The sequence below is a fragment of the Scomber japonicus genome, chromosome 5 (genome assembly GCF_027409825.1).
Source record: "Scomber japonicus isolate fScoJap1 chromosome 5, fScoJap1.pri, whole genome shotgun sequence".
Taxonomy (NCBI): Eukaryota; Metazoa; Chordata; class Actinopteri; order Scombriformes; family Scombridae; genus Scomber; species Scomber japonicus.
The window spans coordinates 19568280-19592233 of record NC_070582.1 but is presented as its reverse complement, the minus strand read 5'-3'; the positions used below and the strand labels follow the sequence as shown (position 1 = coordinate 19592233).

At 38.5% G+C, this 23954-nt stretch overlaps 1 protein-coding gene across 1 annotated transcript in view; it reads right to left on the bottom strand.

Moving 5' to 3' along the window:
- Positions 1 to 23954, bottom strand: part of LOC128358351 (voltage-dependent calcium channel subunit alpha-2/delta-1) — a 58015-nt gene that overhangs the window by 6770 nt on the left and 27291 nt on the right. The window contains exons 7-33 of the mRNA XM_053318593.1: positions 22565 to 22696; positions 21564 to 21633; positions 20819 to 20869; positions 20523 to 20622; positions 16660 to 16818; positions 15597 to 15701; positions 14822 to 14900; positions 14360 to 14409; positions 14189 to 14278; positions 13970 to 14044; positions 13790 to 13870; positions 13436 to 13510; positions 9702 to 9773; positions 9373 to 9444; positions 8629 to 8690; positions 8067 to 8143; positions 7029 to 7044; positions 6424 to 6428; positions 5242 to 5302; positions 5057 to 5148; positions 2991 to 3072; positions 2316 to 2378; positions 1620 to 1723; positions 799 to 888; positions 632 to 699; positions 502 to 540; positions 208 to 279 (exon numbers count right to left, since the gene is read on the bottom strand). Coding sequence (XP_053174568.1) covers positions 208 to 279; positions 502 to 540; positions 632 to 699; positions 799 to 888; positions 1620 to 1723; positions 2316 to 2378; positions 2991 to 3072; positions 5057 to 5148; positions 5242 to 5302; positions 6424 to 6428; positions 7029 to 7044; positions 8067 to 8143; positions 8629 to 8690; positions 9373 to 9444; positions 9702 to 9773; positions 13436 to 13510; positions 13790 to 13870; positions 13970 to 14044; positions 14189 to 14278; positions 14360 to 14409; positions 14822 to 14900; positions 15597 to 15701; positions 16660 to 16818; positions 20523 to 20622; positions 20819 to 20869; positions 21564 to 21633; positions 22565 to 22696 — 2042 coding nt within the window. The remainder of the gene's footprint in view (positions 1 to 207; positions 280 to 501; positions 541 to 631; positions 700 to 798; positions 889 to 1619; positions 1724 to 2315; positions 2379 to 2990; positions 3073 to 5056; positions 5149 to 5241; positions 5303 to 6423; positions 6429 to 7028; positions 7045 to 8066; positions 8144 to 8628; positions 8691 to 9372; positions 9445 to 9701; positions 9774 to 13435; positions 13511 to 13789; positions 13871 to 13969; positions 14045 to 14188; positions 14279 to 14359; positions 14410 to 14821; positions 14901 to 15596; positions 15702 to 16659; positions 16819 to 20522; positions 20623 to 20818; positions 20870 to 21563; positions 21634 to 22564; positions 22697 to 23954) is intronic.

Genomic DNA, 23954 nt, shown 5'->3' with positions numbered 1-23954 from the left:
AGCCTTTTATTTGACCTCTATATTAGATTGATGGATTCCTGTGGAAAAATGTTACAGGAGCTCGATCTATAGGAACATAGAGAAAAGTATGAAATATGAACGCTGACAAAGTCTTTGATTCCACCTTTTCTGACTATGTGACCACAGATGTTTAATTATGTGGGCTGATGATGAATGAGGTGAAGTTAATAGATGATGGTAACTCACAAGGGTAATATACTCATCCTGATTGGACATGAGAAGAAATCCCCCATCATCCAGGATCACACAGTCTACATACTGCAGGGTGAAAAGATAAACAGAACAGTAAGTTCTGTTGGCATTGGTAATGATGTAATACAAGAAAATAATCTGTCAATATTAAAGAAAGATATACTATACATTCATCATTCATTCAAGTCCATAAATGCATTGTAAGCAAAGGCCTTATCAACATGATTTTTAACTCCGATCAGATAGAATCATTTGTTTGAAACATTTTTAGAAATTGCATTACTGTACCTTGTCATTCCTCAAACAGCCACAGATCTCATCTTTGCACTAAAAAAGAAAAAAATGGAACCAATAAGAAATTAGAGTTGCAGACATTAAAGATTTACTTCATTCATTCCATTTTAGAAACGCGACTTACATTCAGTTTCAGTGTAGCATTCATGAAACTGTTCATCCAGAATGAGACATTGAGTTTCACTCCCACCACTGCAGAAAAAACAAACAAAACAGAAAACAGGCAAATGTACAACTTTAATGAAGAGCTGCATCACAAAAACAAATTGATCTGGTGTTAGCGAGACTGACCTGCCGGTTTCAGTGTAATTTCATCTATGGTGAGATCCACTGCTTTGCTCACTAGAATACCTGAATCAGAAACAGGCTCCCTGGTCTCTGCTGCAAATGAGAAAAAAATGAGAAACTGTAATCATGGGCAATTTGACTGAAATCAAGTTTAAAAGTACATGGCACAGAATGTGAATCACAGTTTAAAATTGGAATAATTGCTATCCATTGTGGGAAATTCCAAACATTTTTAGCTGCTTGTAATTTATGTGACTGGAGTGGAGCCTGTGAAGCCAGTACATGTGTTAATCCAGTCAAAATGCAGCTGTGAGCACCACTACATCACACTGACGTTTGCCTGTCTACATGTCTGCTAGAGAGATCAGTGGAGATAAGTAAGAAAGGAAGTATATGGGGCAGGAGGGAGGGTTGGGATGAGTGCTGAAAGACACAGTGGGAAAAAGAGAAGGATAAAGAGAGTGATATCAGAGGCCTGAGAGTGTGATCTTTGCCAATAGGGTTGGGATGACATCCAAAGACGGAGAGCAGGATAGGCTCAGTGCCAGACCACACTGAAGATGCACACGTGCACAGAAATGCTAAACTGAAGCGTCTTAGTAGCCAAGTTGTTACAGTACATGCAACATAACTGTAACTATAACGTCCCTGATTCAAAGCCAGCTTGGGACCCTTATCGCAAGTCATACCCCTCTCTCTCTTCTCTTGTTTCCTGTCTGCTTCTCCACTATCAGCCCTCCATTAAAAGCAAGGAATGCCAAAAAACATACACACAAAGACACACAAAAAAGTAGTGCACAGACATACATATATTCAGTTCTTACCGTTGAAAGATGGAGCGGTGAAAATATAAATTTCATTGTCCAGGGTCCTCTTGTAGAAACTGGACTCATATGTCTCAGGATTCTCCGCCCACTCTTCCCCAGTGCTAGAAACGTTAATATAGTCACATAATATATCATATGGACCATTGTAGACATAAAACACAGAGCTAATATGCTTGATCTATCTGAGCAATTTAAATATTAATCCAAATGTTAGTCATAAAAATATGAGTCACACCCAAAGCAACTGATATATGACCAGGGTATGATCCAGTAAAAACAATAACTGACTGTATTTCATGTTTTATGGTCAGGAGGAATCTGCATTCATCCTCAGTTGGAACATAATATTTGCACTAAGTGGAACTCTGAAATGTCATGCAGACAAAAGTAGCTACAATTGAGGAAAATGAGTTGCATTTGGCTGCTGGATCTGTGGATTTGACCCATGTCCTGTTCTGGCCTGGCAAGCCCTGGGAGTTCAACTCAGAGTGTATAATCCCCCATGTTCTGGAAAATAACCCAATGGGGCAGGTGAGAAAAGCAGCCACAAGAGCTCAACCTAAGAGTATTACAATCCGTATCAATTTTCATCTCACACATTTACACCACAAGATATTTGGGCAAAGCTCGCAGTGTGGTTTCAGAATGCCAGAAGTGACGCTAGTGATACTGGGAAGAAAGCAGGGAGAGTACCTTCTTGGATAGACTCTTGTGATTCCTCCATCTGTGGCTACAAATCTGGCTACGATCCCATCCCTGAGAATATAGAAAACACAAGCCAATAACACATCAAAGTCAATCACACGGACGAATATTGCCAAAGAAGTGTTCGTGGACTATGAGACCAAGCTGCAGACACGGCACAAATTGTTTTATTACCACTCACTTGTCTCTATACGTTCTAATGTTAAACAGATACTCTGTGGTGTGTGTGTGTGTGTGTGTGAGTGTGTGCTTCAATTATTTCAGACAAGTGGGCATACCATGAAAGCAAACACACAGATGTCATTATTTTATTTTCCTCTCCAAACAGCATGTCTTGGCAGAGCTCAGTGTGATTGGGTGTGATAAGCATTTTGTGCTTTACTTTCATCATGTTTCACTAGTAAGGCATTATCAAATCATCCAGAGATTAAAAAAAAGAAAGACAGAAAGAAGAAAAAACAAACTCTGGTTCAGTTAGTCAATAAATTGTACATGAAATAAGCATTAGCTATAGTAGTGAAGAGTAATAGTGTACACATGCAACACAGATCCTCATATAAAAATAAATGTTTAACAAGTACATTTGAAAACTGAACTGCAAAGAAGAAGATTCATCTTTGAATTGCATAAATCAGAGAAGAGCAGACAGGTTTTGGCACTCACACTGTCTGCTCATTCCAAAGTTTAACCAGTTCCGCTGTCAGACCGGCATCCAGGATTAGTCGACTCACAAGGGACACGTTACCTATGGATTGAAGACGATATACATTTTACATATTGCAGACATTGCATTGCTACAGTAACAGTGCTCAGTAAATATGGCCATGGCAGCAATGGCAGTCAGTGCCTTGTTGACAAATCTAGGGAAGGGAATTTAATGAGTCAAACTTGTAAACTGTTGTTTGGCCGCTTGCGAGCAGTTGAAATAATTTGTGAACAACACTGACATATTGTTGTCATCTTTTAAAGCACCAGCGTGTAGGATTTAGTGGCATCTAGAGTTGAGGTTGCAAAATTTCAACCAAATAAATATCCCTCCACTCATCCTCCCCTTTTTAGCATGTAAGAAAACCTATGGTGGCTGCGAAACTTGCTAAAAGGCCCTCAAAAGGCCCTCTCTTCAGCCAGTGTTTGGTGTGTCTGTTCTCTGCAACTGTAGAAACATGGTTGTGCAAAATATAGCTATAAATGTAGTAAATATACACTTCCATTTCTGCAAATCCAGTCCTGCTATATGCCACTGAATGCCACAAAATTCTACATACTGCACCTTTAAGTTGATATGGCAAACTTGTTAGCAAACAGCTGTTTATCCATCCAACAGTTATGGAGCATTTGTGTTTCGTGTTTCTGGCCACCTGGTGAATTTAGGTCCAATATTCACTCTCTTTCAGCTCTGTTTTTTCTCTCTACCAACTCCTGGGGGTCCCTTCAGCCACTAAGTGCTCCACAATGTTCACTAGCTGGTCGCCAACTGTGTGTGTTTGCTGTTTGGTGCTGTGCAGGTAGTCTACAGTGAGTTGTTAGTAATATTTTCCTGATAACAGCTGCCTGCTGTGGGTGAAAACGACACTATGAGAGCAGTGAGAGTGAATCAAAATAGTAAAGTTGCAGTCTGGACAGCTAAACAATGAGCTGACATTTGCTACAAGGCCAAGGAGATCTGCAGAGTCGGGTGATTATTTTTTGTATGAGCAACTTGTCTCACATTATACACTGAAATTCAATATGTTGTTATTATCATTACATATTGATAATTGCTACTTTATGCTTTTGGCTTGCACAAGAGTTACAAGCCAAGCATCGTTGCAGTAGGTCTGTTTACTGGTTAACAGTAAGAATAATGACTGACTGTGTGAAGGTTAAAGTCAGGGGCCAAAAGAGAAGATGATTTCAGCCAAATCCTTTCCATGGATAAATGGGAAAAAAAAAAGATTTCATGGTACTTGTCAAAGAAACGTGTTTTTGTAGGTTCTCTCTTAGTGACCATTAGACAGTTAGATAGTGAGAAGTGCTTGATAAATGACTGGCTGTCGTATAAGTGAGATAATGTCAAGGTATTGAGTTCAAACCCCATTGTCAAGGAAATTAATTTTAAAAATTGAGTAACATGAGCACAGTTTTTGAAAGTATCCACAAAGTTTCAATACAGCTTCCCTTGAGTGTTGTTTTAAATCACATCCATAACTTTTCAACTCAAGACTGAAAATGTGTTGTGGAAACAGCAACAAGATGGGCTATAATTCTTGACCGTGTGACTTCACCTTGGGATGAAATAGATCAAGGATACCTAGATCCATTAGCTGGATGATGCTGGTAAGCCATACCATAAGGATGAGATCAATTAGATGATGACAAATCAAATATCATGAGTCACTATGGCATGACAGCATTAGGCTTCTAGGAAAGTCAGTCGATCGGGCTGATGTCACCCTGCTTAAACCATACTAATCTAAAGACCAAAGTCATGCTCTGACCTTCAGATGCTGACCATCGTAATATCAGAGTGGAAAATTCCACTATGACTAACAGGAAAACATGTATACATACTTACAGATGTCCACTCTCATTACTGCACCATAGCAATGAAACACACTGTACAGTATATTGATTTAGGTGACACTGAGTGGGCCAGTGGTATTATAAAACTCATAATTACACACAAAACTAACATCACAATCAGTGGAAATGTTTCAAGTGAAAACAGTGGAAAAAGATGCATGACTCACATGCATTTGGAGTGTTCCTATCAATGTACTGGTTGAAGTCAAGGAGAAACTGGGTGTTGTTGACTGACAACTTCAGGTCTTTGCAGTACTCCCTGAAGAAACATTATCCATCAGTTTCACTCTCAGCCTCTTGTTCGTTCTTGTGCAGTTAAAGTGGGTTATACTGTAGCATCGGGATCACTCACCTTGGAGCGATGTAGGTGTAACCAAACTCATCAAATCTCTCCAGCTGTATGGTTTCCATCGCTTTTGAAAATATAAAAACAACTGCCTTAGGTTTAAAGTTTAATAGATTCTGTATTTCACAATATACAGTCGCAGCAAGTAGATTAGATGCTTAACAGTGTAAGTGAAAAGATGAAAATGCACTGGTATGCTGTGAGAGGACTAAATGAATCCAGATATACATGACAGGTGGATGCTCACATCAGTTTTTTTTTTTTTTGAGATTCTGGTGGGTGATACATGAATCCAGCACACATGAAATATAAGACAGATATGAGGTGATGGATTAAGTTATAGAGTGTGGATGGAGAAGCAGAGGTGAGCCATAGGAGAATAACTGAGAAATACTTGCCTTCTTGCCCTGTTGTGACCCCAAGGAGAAAGAGAAAAGGAGAGGAGAAAGTAGGAAAGACAAAGGGTAATAAACATGCATTCATAATCTGACAAATGATTTCATTCCTTGGAAAATATGCTGAAAATTGTAAATATATCCCACAGCAGGTAAAAAAATGCTATACACCAGTGAGAAAGTATTAGATCTAACAGACAAATTTTATATATATATATGTATATAAAAAAGTGAGTGTGTGAGCATCTTTAAAAATGGAGAACAATAAATGATCCGAGGGGAGACATGCAAGGATATAACATAAAAACTCAGTCATAAACAAAGACAATGTCTTCCTCTTCTATGTGTTGCCTGGCTCTGGACTTCATTTGAAATACTGTAATTCTTGTCTCATAAATGGCATGACAGGCGTCGATTGCCATCATTCACTGCTCTCTTAAAATGAAGACATTTTGGACATTGCCTTTAAAATATATCGAGTCGTGTGGAGCGGTCTGCGAAAACAATTACCGAGCACTGAGTTTCAGTGGGGTCATGGAAATTTGGTGCGGGATGAAACAATGTCCTTCACATAAAACATAACAGGCAGATTCATTGTCCCTCTGTCTCTATAGACTGGGCAGGGTGTCTCTATGTCGAATTGCCTTCCACACTATACATTTTTTTCATTCTTTCTTGCTCTTTACTTCCCTGTCACCATCTCATCAATAGCAGTATTAGGTCATTTATTCAACACATACAACATTCCTCCTATACAAGCAAATGTTCATCCATCAGAGCCTTGGCTAGGCACCCTCCCTAATGTATTAAGAGGACAAGTGGCTTCAGGAACCACCTACTGCAGGGAAGTGGCAAGATGGATCGAGGTATTGGTGGTCTGGCTCCAGTGTGAAACTTTAGATGGCTGTACAGAGAACTTTAGAGTCCCAAACTCCCTATCGGACTGGTCTGTGGCAGCAAGGCATGGTGTGTTACTTTCTTTAACAGGCCTGTAAACGTTCTGACAGCCTTTATGGCACGGTGACAGACTCGTTATAGCAGAGAGGGAGTGATACAGAGGCCAAAACACTCAGTCAAAATCTCATCTGTTGGAATAACTACACCATTAGCCGTTTATGCTTTGTGGCGTCACATCAAAGTGATGAAAAATCCACAAAAGCCAGATGGTTATGTGCTGAATCCGGTATTTTTCTACTAATTACATCCCTTGATCAAAGCCACCATCCACCTATACATCTATAAAGTCATCATTAAGCCTTCGTCCTCCGCAATCCATCCATCCATCATCCTGTACACTAAATATGATATGAAATGTAAACAAGCAAACATATACATGGCAAACATATTATGTAGTGGGGGATGGCCAAAGGAAGACAGAGCATACAGAATAGTGTTTACTTGCCCCAAGTAGAAGCTGTAAAATTCCAGTCAAGAAGCAGGATAGGAGAGAGATACTTACATTAAATTCAAAATATAAAGAACTGTATAAAAGACTGACTTTTGCACGTACAGGAAGTGCGTGTATGAATATACTTTGTCCTTCTGATTTATAAGCAACTATGAGCCATATTCTGAGCTGTGAAGAGATGCAGCCCGAGTGTTTCATACAGCGAGGCAGCCTTGGGAGCACAGACAGAGAAGACAATATAAGCTCAAAAAACAGACGGGAGGGTGAAGAAGGAATACAGACATATAGGTGAGGACAGATTTACAGATTAGGGAGAGATGTAATGAAAACAAAGAGATAGACAGAGATAACAATGCAGAAAGAAGCTGGCCTGCTTTGGGATAGAGCTGCAATGATTATATGAGGGTTAGTCAATCAACAGAAAAAGTAAGTGAAAGGATAACTGATAAGGGAAATATTAATCACATCCCTGCTTGGGAAAATTTTAAAAAAGCAAAGACATACTTAAAACAGGGAGGCTGAGAGATAGAATGGTGACTGAATCATAGTAAATAGGGTGGAGTGTAGAAGAAGGAGAAAAAAAAAGTTTTCTAGAAGAGGGGATAATGAGCAGGGAGAGGAGGGAGGGAGGTTGCGTCTTCTCCTAAGCCAGAAGGAGAGACAGAAGGGGAGTAAAGAAGAGAGAGAAGAGCAAAATGTAGGCGAGATCAAAAGAGCCAGTGCTTGGGCTTGGTCTGGGAGAGGGAAAGCATGTGGATGAGTGTGTGTGGGAGTGTGGGGTGAATGACCAGTGGGCTACACTACAAAAGAAAAGCACCGTAGGGATCCACTGATCTGCGCAGCACATACAAAGGAGTGGTTGTGATTCCTGCTTGGAGTGTGTTATACAAAGCAAGTGGGAGATACCCAAGAGTACTGTTCAAAGAAATAATGCTTGGGAGTTGTGAGGCACCAGTAAAATTAAGTTTGATTGATTTGTTTGCAGTCTGTTTACTGTATGTCAGCATGAGTGCGTGTGCTGTACTCACACATGGCTTGTTTCATGTCATCCCCCAGTTTAGCTTGAATGAAGTGTTCACTGTATTTAGGAAGAGCAAGAGCCAGGCTGCAGAGAAAATGATTACAGTCAGACCGTTGATGACAGAAGTTGGTTTGGCTGGAGTTCATTAGAGTGAGATTTGTTTGGGGAAACTAAAACTCATTAAAGTCCTGATTGAAAAGTTATTTAAAGTACACAGTGCTTCTGAACATGTTCAGTGAAGTGCTTTTTAATGCTTCAGTTGCATGCAGCCATGCAGCCATTATAGAAGTCCCTTCTATAATGAGACACAAGTACACAACTAATCCAGGTCTTTGTGTTTTTTCAGGAAGTATGTTCTGTGAAACCTAAAAAATTATCTCTTTGATGAATTTCACATTAACCAAGGACAGGCTGATGTTACTTGTACTGTTACTGCTAGAGAGTGACCCCTGATGGCTTAAGTAGTGTCCTCCATCAACTGGAGTGCTCTCTGTAGTCAGTGACAGTGAACTGCCATAGTGAACCATGAGCAAATGCCGCTTATGGTCAAGATTGCTGAGATGGCTCACCTGTAATCTGTCCCATTGACAGGTGCCCATGTGTAGGTTCTAACTCCTCGATCGATGTATCTCTACCAAAGATGACACACACAGATACTGACATTCAGAATTATATTATTGTGATTGATTATTTTTGTTGTTTAAAAATAGCAGGTAATACATCAATATTTAGTTTAAAATGGTCAGCAACTGATTTGATAGTTTTCTATCTATGTTTTGTTCAGTTAGTACATAGATATTAGCTATCCATTCTGACTTAAATTACTGCAAGCAACCTTGAACAATGTCTTGTTAAAGCAGGAAACACAGCGTCTTTGAATATGTAGGAGCATCAAATACAAGTGGAAAGTATAAAACCTGCATCTTTAACAAAGATTTCTGGTAAAATCTGTCAAGAAAAGGCAAAAACAATGATAATCAAATATAATAGTAAAAGGTTTTTATCATGTTTATTAGAAAAATGTCTAACTTTAAGTATTTAAACTCAAGGCTGCTAACAGTGATAACGGTATGTTTGTTTGACTCTAACAGAAGTCCCACTTTTTCAATAATAATAAATATATTTAACAGATATTATGTCGGTTATCTATCATTATAACCATTTTAATGCCCGATAACATATCTGCAGCATTACTTCAGAACATACAGCTGGACAACAGAAGCATGAAGAAGAAATGTAAGGTTTTCGCAGTCTGTAAACCCCTCACATACTGTAGTGTGTAAAATATTTAGCCCCCCTGTATTTTCTCTTACCTCATCCTGAGTTTTCACCAGAGTCTGAATGGTGCGTTCACCGGTCTCGCCATCTATCATCATTTTCCTGATCTATAGGGAGACACAGACAGTATATGATTCACTGAGCTTGTGCTGATTTGAAAACATTCATTATCTCATACTAACGAGTGGGTAAATAAATCACACACGAGGACTGATAATAATAGTTTTGTGAAGAAAGACATCTGGCAACTGGATTTCTGTTTGTATCCAAATATCCAAACCCTTGCCTTTGCTTGAATGTGTGTGTGTATGTTTGTCTATTGGAGTGTATGGTAGGGGTATTTCCATGTATCTGCATACTGTACCTCCACTTTGATGTCATTCTCCAGCTCAGCATCCAGAAAGTCCAGTGTGACAGGCTCCTGGAATTTAGGATTCTGCATAAAGACATATATTTAGTATGTATATTAATTAAAATACACTATACTTCAACAAACCTAATGACACAATGCAGGATCAACAATAAAAAGCATTATATCATAAGGCTTAAGTCCTGAGTAAGGATGATTTACATTTATTTCAGCCATTTGGCTGGAGGCTATTTTTATTATGTAACCCACATTCACATCACTCTATCTAAAGCGTGCTGAGTTGATACAGTAAAATGCTATAAAATGCAGTAGAGCGTTTTACAATTGTTATTGAGAGATTGGTTCTTAGCATGGCAATCAGCCATAAAGAAGGATATTCCTCTGCATCTCAGTACTAGCATTTCATTAAATGTGCATATAGTAGACATTAATAATTTAGGCCACAATATTCTTTTGTATTCAATTCAGGGGCAATGCAAATCATTTTCCTTAACATTTGAATCTAATCAAATCCAGAGCATAAATAATAGAGGGTACCATATGGCAGCATTATGACAACATTTCTGTAACACCAGACACAGCTGAATGAAAGATTTGATATAAAGTGACACTAGACCCTATTAATGTCCCCTCTTAAAAACCCTATACGTCTGAGTGGCTTTATGGTGGTATAAAATGGTAGCAGTAATCTAGTGCTTCTCTATAAAACAGCAGTACATGGAATGTGATACTAGTCTTTCCTCCACAGCGTTTGTTCGCTCTATGACTCAAAATGTGAGGTGACACAGAAAGAGCACAATGGTGTTGATACATGTTTCTGAATAGTTTCTTGTTTTTGTGTCTCTGAAAATCAATGAATGCCTTAAAGGAAGGGAGAGAAGGAGAAATACAGCCTTGATCTTTTCACAGCAACGCTAGAACCTTTAATTAAGCAACTAATTGATAGTGCGTAAATCAGTACATGGACAAGGAATGCATTAAAGGAAAAAAATCAATCCAATAGCATGAGTTGAGTTCCTTACATTTGATGGTAAGTGAAATGAAAGCAACAAAAGGAAGATGATGCATCTCAGCATGAAAATGAGAAAAGAAAGAATAAAAGATCAAGAGGTAAAAAACTGGGTGATACAGAGTGAAACATCAAACATACACAAGAAAGACAGGAGAGAATATGAAAAGAATGAAAATGGAAACGCTGGATGGTGTGAACAGCAGTATTAAAACATATCAAACAAAAGACAATGATTGAGAAGACGATAGCATCCAGATTAAAAAGAAAGAATGACAGAGTAAAAGAATACTGTATGATTTGATGAGATGAGCAGCGGTGAGAAATAAAATAAAAAAAAGACAGTAACATTTCTGTTATAAATATGTACAAACATAATCAAACACAGAGAGGGCCACAGAGAAAGAGAGACAAGGGAAATGTTCAGAGTTCCTTGGGTGACCATCAGTATGCACATCTCCCATTTGACTGATTCAATGAGGCAATGAGTGATTGACAGGCCACCCTGCAGACCTCACACACACAGACTCCTGACAGCAGATGGGGAAATAACAGACGTGTTGTCTTGCTTGAATGCTACATGAGTTTTGGATAATTTTGACAATGTCTGTGTGTGTTTCTGCGTCTGTAATATAGCACTGCTGACAGCTGAGGGAAGCTGACGTCACACTCAGTAACATTAGCTACAAAGCATACATGTAGTGGTGACTTCTTTGTCTTCTGTATTTTCTCTGCCATCCACTTTTAAAGTCCAAGTGTAACTTTAAACCTTTACTTTGAAAATGAGGCAAACGTGAAGGTTGAACTATAGAAAACAACATACATTTTTCTACAAAACAAGAACACAAAACAACTACTTTTTAGTCCATTAATTACAACTCTTATTAGTTGTACCATTTGTATATTTCCATTTTAATTCATTATCAATCCTCTTTTAGACATACAAGCTAAATTATGGTGGCTGACATATCACCAGGATTTGACTTATTTCCTCTCTGTTACACATCTGTCACAGGCCCAGAAAAACTTGCTCACATAAATGAATGTGCAGAATTAGAAAACATACACACACATCTGTAAAAAAGCAGTTCAGGAATTCAGACATTTAGAGAAACCACATAACATAACCCTAATATCCCTTTTAAAAAGTGATGGTTACCTAACACCTACAATATGTTCACTTAAAACTATATCTATGGGACTACGATATAAAAAACTCTACTTGACTAGTGTTAGGAACTACCTCTGCAATCTACAATACCTCTACTTTTTCTCACCTCATGAAAAGTAGCAGCATACTTATAATTGAGCCTGAGCTTCCTGTTACGGATCCTCTTCTAGAAAAATTATAGAACAATCCTTAGTGATGGATTTAAAAGTCTGTAAAATGTCACATTGTGGGGGTGGGGCTTTGTTGCAAAATAGCATAGTCATGATAACAAAAATATGATTTTTCATACAGCATTGTGTCACTCCCTGCTGTAACTAAATTGCCAAGTATTTCTACACACACACAAACTTTTGACCGGACTTAAGAGTTCCAGTCTGGGTGAAAAGGTGGGGACAAAGAATCAGTGGGAAACAAAGAAAGAATATATGCAGCTTTGCAATATTTCTCACTTTGCATCAAAAGTGAATACAAGAGGCACGTCAGGCATAAACAAATGGACAAATAGACCTTTAACACATAATGGATGCCTACTTACCATATTCTAATTAACAACACAATTGCCTTATTTTTTTCTTGCTTACCATTTATAGACCAATTTGTGACCCCTGTCTGCACAATCTGAGCAGTGTCTCTTAGGAGCCTAAAGTGATACTGTAGTTATGCAGTTGTTGTGGTTGGCTAAATGGGTCATGAGTTTGTGTCTCAAAGATCCAGCGAGGTGCCGCTCTGAACAGCATGACCCCAAACACAGAACTCAGTCCTGGGCAACACATGGTGACTGTGGAGTCAGTCAGTGGAGTCAGTCAGTCTTGACATGCCTTCGGCATGTCAAGACATGCCATTCAAAGGTTGGTATGATACTGTATGTGACATTTCTCGATTTCAGCTTGAAATGGGTGTGTTGGATATTTCCTTCTGTGAGTGTTTCACATAAAAAATTAAATATTGAGTCTTGTGAGCACACTTATTAATAGTTGTTTTATAAAAAAAAAAAGGTTAATGTTGACTTGGTCAGCCAAATGTGCAGTTAAAGCAAACCTTTAACATGGTCATATTACAGTTTTTATCTAACAAAACTTAATCTTCTTCAGTGAGAAAATACAAAGAGCAGTAACATGATTTATTGTATGGTGGGATACTTTAAATCAAAGGCAGGGGTCCACTTTCATTTTAAAACACACTGTTCCTACTGTACACCACAGTGACTGTTTTTATCCTTCATTCTTAAACATATATTCCTGTGCGCTGCAAGTCTACGTATCTATCTTATCTTACATGGTAATGAGTGACCTTCTACCCGACATCTGAGGACTGATTATGTCAAGTCATACTCTAACTGGGGAATGAATTCTTTTCATGAAGATTGATGAGGTGACGACACATGGAAAAGTTTGAAAAGAGATGGCACCGTCTGCTATGCTGCATATCATTCACTGAGTGCAAGCTGTTATTGTGTAATCAAATGAAACAGTCAGAATATAATATAATACTTTTGAGACCTGGAACTGCTGAACCACATAGAGTGATGCATAGGGCCAGATGCCATACCTTTGGCTGGAGATTGGGGTGCAGCAGGACATATCCATTGGGATCAATGGCAAAGTAGTATCCATTTGGACCAATCTGATGCAAAGAACAAAGCAAAGGGAAATTCAATCTTCATGTACATAGAATGGAGAGACAACTGGCTGTTAACAAGTGTGGAAAAGAAGGCCCGTAGAGTACAAGATACAACAAAGGAGCTGTAATGACAAGGACATATTTATTTGTGGATCATTATATAGACACATTGAAACCCATCATTCACTAATTGCTCCTGAGGGACTGAACTGAAATGAGTCATAATTTCTGGTTTGTTTAAATGTATTTGTGCATACCATCACATATGGGGATTAAACTCACTGTGAAACGCGGTGTGAGCTTCTTGATGTCATCCAGAGACACGTCAATTCCCATTACGCCGAGAATCAACTGATTCTGGTGCTGAGAAACACAATATGAGAAAAGGGATAAGGAACGTATATCCATCAGCTCCTACTGTGGACCACACCCATCCTGTTTCCATGCATTCATTTACTGCACCTCGCCATTCCTGTCATCTTTGGTCTTGGTTTTGTTAAAGACAGGAAGTGTTCCAGTGATGACCAAACCCAGTTCCTGATAGAGGGACAAGCAAACGCACTCTTCAACTTAGAAAACCATTACATATTAAAATAAAGATAAAAAGAGCCATATTCTCTTGTGGAGTAGACACATAACATGAAGTTGTAAAGTTCACTACAGGACACAAAAATGTCATACCAGAGCATCAAGGTATACATTAGTCCACTGGACTTGTTTGGCCTGCTTGTCTGCCAGAACCATAGGTCTTCCCAGGACATCCAGGTATTCCTAAAATGGATGAACAACATGTAAGTCATCCTCTCACTACTTTATGAATGAGTAAAATGAAAATTAATGTTTCAACCTCACCTGTGTGTTTATTCGGATGGCTCCAATGGAAGGAATCTCATAGAAGTAACCTGGACAAATTATCAGACACAAAAGCTTCAGGGGGCAGTAGATAACAACTATACAGAACACAAAGGAACCATCAAATGGCAGCAGCAAATGTTCTGTCTGCTTGCACTCCACCACAGGAGGTTTGCAGTCGCTGCTGTTTGAGCTGCTAGAGTTTCCAACATTTGGCCAAGGACATTAAAACAGACAGACGATAAAGAGGCTTGAATATAGCTCTGTTTATAAAATGATGTTCATTATCACTTCACCACACTAATACCACCCTTAGACAACCTGAGTAGGCTGACACAAAGTATAAATGTGTTTGAAATCAGTACAGAGACCTGGTTTACTGTTGAGCTTTTTCATCTAATATAGAGATTGTAACAAACTGACAACGCTCAGTTTTAATGTGTGTTGTGCTCCGTGCTGCACCTTTGTTGGAGCAGGCCATCCATTGAATGGGTCCTTTATCATAGTTGTGCTGTCCAACTGAAAAGGTGAAGATCCTCACCTGGAACATAAAAAAAACAGATTTGACAGTAGTTTTTGTGACATAACCTGGTACAATGCTAAAAAAAGATTATTTATAATTCTGGTAGGATAACTTAACTCTACCTTTATCTCATCTATCTTTTCATCCATTTCATATATCTAATATATATTTAACCTAATATAATGTTTTTATACACTGATTTCTGATATTAAGTTAAGCAGACAATAAATGTATATGTATTCGATAATTTGTACATATTTTACATAAAACAACACATAAAATTGTATTTGCTTAGAAATTGTATGTCAAACCTTCAACACATTCTGCTATTGTCACAACAATTCAATTACACTACAATAACTAACTACAATAAACATTCAAGCTATCACAGGTGAAATGTGCCAAACGTGTGCAGATTTTCAATCCAAAAATTGCACAAACTTGCTATGAATTTCAGACTTTCAGATTGTGTATATGTGTGTGTGTATATGTGGGTGGGTCTTTGTTTTTCTCAAAGTGCAGAAAACCTTCCATCTGCAAAAACTTTTGGAGGATATGCACATGGAAGTATCAACCCAGAGGGAACTCCAAAAAGCTGAGTCTAATAAAAACTTCAACGGAAGCACATCCACAAAGATAAAAGCAAACAATTCACACTGCAGGATCATATGCTTGATTCTGTGTGTGTTTCTGTGAGTGTTTTTTTTTTTTTACCTTTTTGTCAGCATTGTATTTCTCCAGTATGGCCTGAGCTCTTTCTTCTCCTCCATCAGTAAACAGCATAATAATCTTATTGCAGTTTGCTCTGCTCACATTAGTCTAGACAAAGGGAAAACATAAGGATCATGTGTAATTTTTTTTTATTTTTTATCACAAATACAGCATAATTATGACACTTTTATTCAGTCTGTGAGTCCATCCAACATTTTGTCCCATAAAGAGAGAGAGAAATATTTGTTCACACTGTTCTAAAATTTTTGCATACATGATTTATCTAAGGTCATCATCAGGTAAAAACTACTTGATCAATCCCTGGCTTGTATCTCACATTAATATCCACAGCAGAATTGAATGAAATATGTGCATATGCATAGTATACATGGTCAATAAATCATAATTATTTTGTTGCCACCATCAGCTCAAAATGTAAACACTGCACAAAATTTAATTGGCAGCCAACCATGAAACTTCTCAAACACATGCTCCCAAGAGATGAGACCTTTTTCATGTGAATGAGCCCGCGACCTTTCCTTTAGTGCCACACTTGTTTGTTCTGTCCAACATAATCGAAATTCAGGACATTATGAAAACTCCAGATTCTAAGAACAAGCAAACCTTTAGACCTTTTTCATCTTGACAGCACTAATTAAATCAAAGCTAAATAAATAACCAATATCTAAACTACTGTATCTGTAAAGTTATATAAAATAAACAAACAAGACCCAATTCAAAATGAATCACATACAATACTTAAATCAGTGTTAAAAAAAAGGGAAAAAGAACTCATTTGATGTTAATGGGTTGTCAAGAGTGGTCATTCATCTGTAACACAATATAATAATTGTGTATGTGTCTGGACATTAACAGAGTCGATGCAACACTTTCATCCAGTAGATGGCAGTGAAAGACAGTACTCTGTTGCTGCTGAAAATGTGGCTTCATCACAGGTATCATTTATTCAAAACTTGTTTTAAGCCTCTTGTGCACTGAGTTCCTCAAGTGAGACACAACAGGATGTTTTCTCCATTAACAAAAACAGAAAACTGAGAAATCTTACCACTGAGAGCTGCTCAAAGGCAAATTCAAAGCCTTTTGTGTAGTTTGTGATTCCTTTTGCTGTGATGTTCTGCACAGCATCCTTCAGCAGCTTCTTGTTCCTCACGTTGGCTTGTACCAGATGTTCAAAACATGCTGTCTTCTTCACCCTGGTGTTAAACTTGTAAACAGAGGCAATGACTTACAAATTATTCATACAATTACAACATGTGAGCATATGTAACAAATTATTAAAAAATGCAGCGTGTGCACACACACTCCCACCTGGCCTTGACTGTTATCAGACAGTGGTAAACAGACACATTCATCAAGCCCCACTAATTGCTTCACATCGTTGGAGCTCAACGATTTGGTACCCATGGAAACAAGATTCTCCTATATAAGAATGAGGTTAGGCAGCAACACCATTTTTTTTAAAGGTGAGACCTTCATTTTCACCCTACAGCGAGCACGCACACACACACACACACACACACACACACACACACTCTGCCCAACACCAAAAGGTCTGTCTTCAACTTGTGCTCCAAGTCAACCTGATGGTCCATGTTTTCATCGTTAAAAATCTGAACTGAGGGAACAGAAAGGACATATTCAAAGGGCTCACAATGACAATAAGTATTTTTTTTTAGAATAAATGATAGAGTAGAATATATAATAATGGTGTATGAAGGACATGGGACAGAAGGGTAGTAAACCAGCACATCTATTGTGTTGCAGAACTCTTCTAAAACAATACTGCACCTCATCGATCTCAACTAATCAATGTGTCTCTGTGAGATGGCCAATAGGGAGGCTGAAAACACTAATCTACACAGACAAGTAGGGAGGCAAAAAAGACCCCTCACTGTATGTGTATGTGTGTGTGTGGAGGTGTATGCGTGTGTGTTTCCAATGAGCTGATGGCCTTGAAATTCCTTTTAGATTGACAGTAACAAACATACACTCATCTATTGGACTAAAAGACAATATTACAATGGCTGTGGTTTGACAAAAAAAAAACTGAATCAAGGTGAGAGCACATAAACGCAAGCAAACCCACATGGGCACACACACACACACACACACACACACACACACACACACACACACACACACACACACACACAGTGGAAGTTCACATAATTGCCCACATAGAGCAGACGGGGATCTTTTATCACATAATCTATTAAAAGGAGAAGAAGTGAGTAAGGTGAGACAAGAATGTGGGAGGTTGAGGAGCAGAAAGTGAGAGGAAGAGGACAGAAAAAGACAACAGGGTGAGTGTGAATACAGGATTTAAATGTAGGAAAGTGGGGGGGGGGTTTGAAGAAAATAACGAGCTCACATATGTGACACGTCAGTCATTATACTGATTAGAAAGATACCATGTCTATAATGAGATCATGATGTCAAAAAATGAAGAAAAACATATAATTACTGGAAAATGCAAATTGCTATTTTAGATATGAGAATAGAGTGTTTTGGGGTAAACTAATGGTTGGACACAAATGCAAATACAATCAATCTACAAATTCCACTGTTCCCTTGTGACCCTACTACACCAGCTCTTGTATCTGTGTGTGTGTGATGGTCCAGGCCTTGGGAATGGATTAGCGATGACACAAGAGAGAAGGCTAATCTTCAAGCTTTAATCCCCGTGGACACTCTGCCACTCTGGCTTGGCACTATGACTTGCCCACTGGACTGATGCTGGCTAACAGCGCTGACACCAGCTAACACGGCTGAACAGGCTGGATAAAAGTGATGGAGGTTCAGTGGAGGTTGGAAAGAAAGAGAGAGAATAAAAGCAGGGGGAGAAAAATACAGAGGATGAGGACAGATTGGGAAAGAAATAAGGAACGGGAAGGAACAGCCATCAGCATTCCTCTGACCTACCACGGCTGCTCAGGAAGTGTGTGAGCATCTTCCATGACCAAATGCCAACTTAGTCCCTGGGCTACTGTTAATGAGGAAGGATTTAGGGGTAATATCAGAGATTAATGATTTAGTGTCAAGATATAATACCCTTAGGGCAATACATAGGGCAATATGCATGCATGTGTGTGGGCGTGTATGAGTAAGTGAGTTAATGACAGAAAGAAACATACAGAGAGAGAAGGCGACAGAGAGAAAGAATAATGAGTTTCGGTGTGGTAGAGAAAAAAATTGCCTACAACTGATTTACAGTTTGCTGGTTGATACATTGAGTGGCAGGATAATAATGACACTGGTCACCAAGTTGATCACTGAGATCTGGAAATGCAGCAGCATCACTAAAAAGAAGTCATGTTGGAGCAAGAAAAACAAGCAGACAATTATACAGGCTGTGAGCAAAGCTTGAGGCCTGTCAAACTAATTTGTAAAAGATGAGGCAAACATTAAAATATGACCCCAACTGACCCACTGTACTAGTCACAGTTTTGAGTGCACATACAATAGTTTTTATTGTTTAATTAGGGATTAGCATAAACATTGTGGGTACACAAGCTTTAGAACATGAGGCTAAACTGCTTGTTTACAACCCATCTGATCATCTGACTGGCTGCTCATCCCGCCTGATTGTTGTAGTGATGACACTGTGTTGTCACATCTTTGCAGTTATAATTCACAGTAATTTGCTGAATACAAAATATCATGACTGATAAAAAAATGGTGGTTAAAACTAAATTGTAATAAACTTAAATAATCCTTAACAGCACCTTAACACAACCACAGCTTTGCAACTACCTAACACGACTAATGCATCACACCCATTGCACCTCATTTTTAGGGGACACTAGAAAATAATCAAACACTTGGAATTCACTCTTTGAAACAATCTTTCTCATTCTGTGTCACTTTCTCAGACACGCCCCCCCCCCCCCCACACACACACACACATGCTGAACTCCCCCGACAGATTCCAATAATTGCACATCTTTGCAGAATCACAAGTCCACCGTGAAACAGAATACATTGTGTCCAAGACAAAGGGTCCCCCAGGGAGAGGATACAGAGTCTGAAAGGCTGTCTTTGTGCAAGGCAGCTCCAATCTCTACAAAGACCCATCTTAATAAACACCTCCACAGGCGCTCATCTACGCATCATGCAGTCTCCTGATTGGCTCTCTCTGAGTGTAATCACAAGCGTGGAAAAAACAAGAATAGGTGGCCAGAGAATGAAAAGGTGGATGGGGAAGAGCGATGGAAGTGATTGGTGGGCGAGAAAAGTAAAAAGGAAGGGAAAGAAAGTGGGAGCAATGAAAAGAGGAAAGTTGCGATAGAAGAGGAGAGATGTACAGTGTACAGGGAGATCATTCATTGACACAAAGAGATGAATGAAGGCGTAAGGTGAAATGCTGACGAGAAATTGTGTGACTCAATGATGCAAGGAAAAAGTGATGGAGTGATCAAGAGGGTGATGAATGAGTGTTTCCTCAGGTTCACTCCAGTCAGAGGTGCAGCTTTAATTCCTTTTGGAACAGCACACACACACACACACACACACACACACACACACACACACACACACGCACGCACACATACACACACAGGTAAAAAGGTGGGATGGGAGCATGTAGTTCAGAGTTTTAATCCTGCACACCAAATACAGCAGTGAGTATTTCATTAAAGGCATGTTTCAGGGTGGCCAGACCTGGGAGAAATCCATATTTCATTACTTGTCATCCATTTCTCTGTCTCTCTTGTGTGTGTGTTTGTGTGTGTGTCTGTGAGTGTGTGTGAATGTGCAGGCTCTTTAGCAATGTCTATATATGTGTCTTCATTCAAATGTATCAGAATGTACATGAATGGGTGTGTAAATGCAGAAGCCCATTCATGTGTGTCACCTTGCAAAAAACATACCATCCAGAAATTAACAGGTGGAGGACTTAATAATACTCACATAAACTACATTGACATAATCATCATCAGACAGCGTCTCCAGCATCTCACTGACAGAGGTCCTGATGAGTTTGAGAGTCAAGCCAGACACACTCCCACTCCTGCAAGAAAAAAATAAATGTCTCCTCACTGCTTATTCTTGTCCTGCGAGATTTGACTGGCTGTAATTACAAATGCTACTGCCTTGGGAAATACATTACATTATGTGGCAAATCTAGAAAGGCATGCATTATAATCGAGGGAAATCATGACCGATGTTAAAACGTTATGGATCAATGAAGTTATCAAGAAACTCACGCGTCTACAAGGATCAGCATGTCTTTGGGTGAGGCAGCTCCTTGGATGTACCTATGATGATATTAATTAATAAAAAGGCAAATTCAATTAAGACATTGACATCTGATTGGTTAAAAATATGTTAAATGTTCGAGATAAAAGTTTTCTTTTTCTTTCTTTTATTCAAGTTGAGGAGGATGATTTCTTTAAAACTGATCATCAGTCAGTCATATTTATTGAGTGTTACATACAAAGATGAAATTAATATCTTAATATGAATGTGAATATGTCTCAGCATATTATAATCAAATGTAAACAAAACAATAAAATTGGCATTCACTAGCACACTATAACCTCATCAGAATAATTATAGTTAGCATAATTTAACTTGAAGCCTACCTGGTAGCTTTTTTGGTGCTTTCAACTGCATTTTCAAAATATTACAATGTATGTAATTTGTAATTTTGAATCACTAATAAAATAACAGAATTTGGTAAAACGAGGACAAAATATGGTTTAATTGTCACAACACAATTACACTGAGAGTTCATAGACAATAATATAGAATAATCAACATGCCCAACATGCACGTCAAGTAAAAGCTAGTGTGCTATATTTATTTCTTGCACTTTAAATCAGCAACTACACAGTTAACAAACAAAAATGAAAAATAAAATGATACATTTCAGGCTTAAATGCTGTCCAACACTTGTAATGCTTTGTATTTCTGTATTTGCACCAGCTAAATGAATAAAAGCTTACTTACCATGGTCTCCTGCGTACATCATACAGGTCGATTTTACTGGGAGTCTTGCGAGCATCCATCCAGGGAGATGCTTTTGGGGAGATTAGATTTGTGTTGATTATAAGGTCCTTAAACTTATAGAGAGTAAATCACTAAATCCTATTTTGGTTTTATTTACGATACTTCTGACTATCAAATTATATCCGACAAAACATATATATAGTATTCAGTTCAGCAGTGTGAGGTCACTGTGAGGTCACATTCCTTAGGGATGTAAAAAAAAAAAAAAAAAAACTAAACTAAAATATATGCCATTATGATGTGGGATAGAATTCTACATTTTTTCAACATCCAAATTATAACATAGCTAACATTCTTCATGAAAGTAAAAAGCAGGGAAATAATATAAAATATTCATCTGAGATGGAACGAGTTCAGCATTGAATCCTCTTGCTTTGACAATAATCAGCTGCTTTCTATCTGTTTGCCATTAGTGAGGGGCGCTGGGAAAGCAAGCAAGTATGAGTGTGACTGTCTATCATGCATGCTAAGTATTTTAAAAAAAGGGAACAAAGAGGAATAAAGTCAGGGCCAATGAAATTCATGAATATTAGACATAAATGTTTCTCATAAAGCTATATGGAGTCAATGATGACAGGAAATCTCATGAATAAAAATAACTTTGCAGAGAAAACACAGACAACTGCACTAAAGCGACATTGTTTAATATACTATGATACTATCTATGGCACCACATATAAAATGAGTGCAAACAGAGTAATGGAGATTATCTGTTGAGTTTATGTGTCTAGTGGTGTGAGAACTCGTGAATATATTCCCTGGCTGTTTGTAATTATGATTAAAGACAACATACTGTATGTTAGGTCAACAGAATAATAATTATCTGATGAGTGCACCCCCGTATGATAGACTGCCTCAGTGTAATGCACACACAGGCAAAATCATTTACAAGGGTCTTTACGCTGTGTTAAATGTTGGGCCTATTTTCCAATTTTTTTTACCTGGGTAGTAGCGAGCCAGGCCTGTAGCACTACCAAACACTTGCCACAGAAGGGTCGGGTCATCCTCTCTGTTCCTTTTAAACACATCCTCCAGTGCCTCGGTCCAGTTCAGCTCATTCAACACAATGGTAGCTAGATATCCACACAGATACACACAAAACACAAAATAAATATATTCTACGAAGACGGTCATGTTTGAGACACATTGGCACAAAAAAATACAGTGCATTCACATTCACATTTAGATTTTCCAAGGCACTGTTAAAATGTCTGTGCTTATTTTACAACAGTGACCAGAGGACATCACAGTGAAGGTAACCAAGACATGTGGATATCCCAGATTAACACTTTCATTAAAATTCATACACAGGCCTGCTCACTGTCAGCCCACTCGCCTGGTGGGACACATGAGCAAATATTAGGTAAGCACACCCAGTCGGTGCTCCTATTTAGTAACAAATCCTAAGTAATGGTATTCTGGCAATGTATGGTTTTATACTGACAAAATGAAACACTGTTTAATTAAACTGAAACACCTGTTAACCTGTGTGTGTGTGTTTGTATGTGTGTATGCGTGTGATTGATAGTATGTGTTGTGGGAGGCAACAGGCGTTATGGATGTAATGACACAGCACCTAGACAGCTCAGAGCACATAACACTCTCTGTGATGGATGGAGACCCATCTCTTGCTGCCCCAACTGTATCTTTGCTCAGTCTGTCTCTCTACAGCTCTTCTTTTCTTCCCTCGTTCATGCTTTTCTTACTTTACACTATTACAGTCCAGTATGTGTGTATGCACTTGTGTGCAACTTAATGCATGTGTATTTGCACGTGTGTTTAAGCGTGCATGTGTGAGAGATAGATTGGTATCCTGTATTGAGTGTGACGTGCTTCATTGATGTGCAAAGCAAACACTGTTCATTTGCATGCATGCCTCTAGAGGGGAGAGTTAATGAAGGCTCAGTTGCCAGGAGTGCATGTTTTTTTATTATAGAAAGAGAGAGAGAGTATGTGGTGTGTGTGCATAGTAATGTACTCCCCTCATTAAGTGTAGAATTTTAAAAGGGAAAAGGGGGCGAAAATGGTACCACAGCCCTTGTTAGATAATGAGAAAATCACAAACTGTTTTTGATTTTTCAGTGAAAAGTGAAGAATATAGACAGGTAGATACAGTAGATAACCATCTAACAAGGTAGATGAATCAGTAGTTCGATGGCTTGATACCCAGACATATATACAGCACATCTTACAATCTGACAAAATGAAATCCTGTGTGAAACAAACAAATCAAAAGCTTCCACCTTCATAATAAATTTATGTTTCCAGTTGTTCTGAGAGCTCCTGAGTTAGTCATAATATCAAATAAACTAAACTCCTATTCCTGGGGTC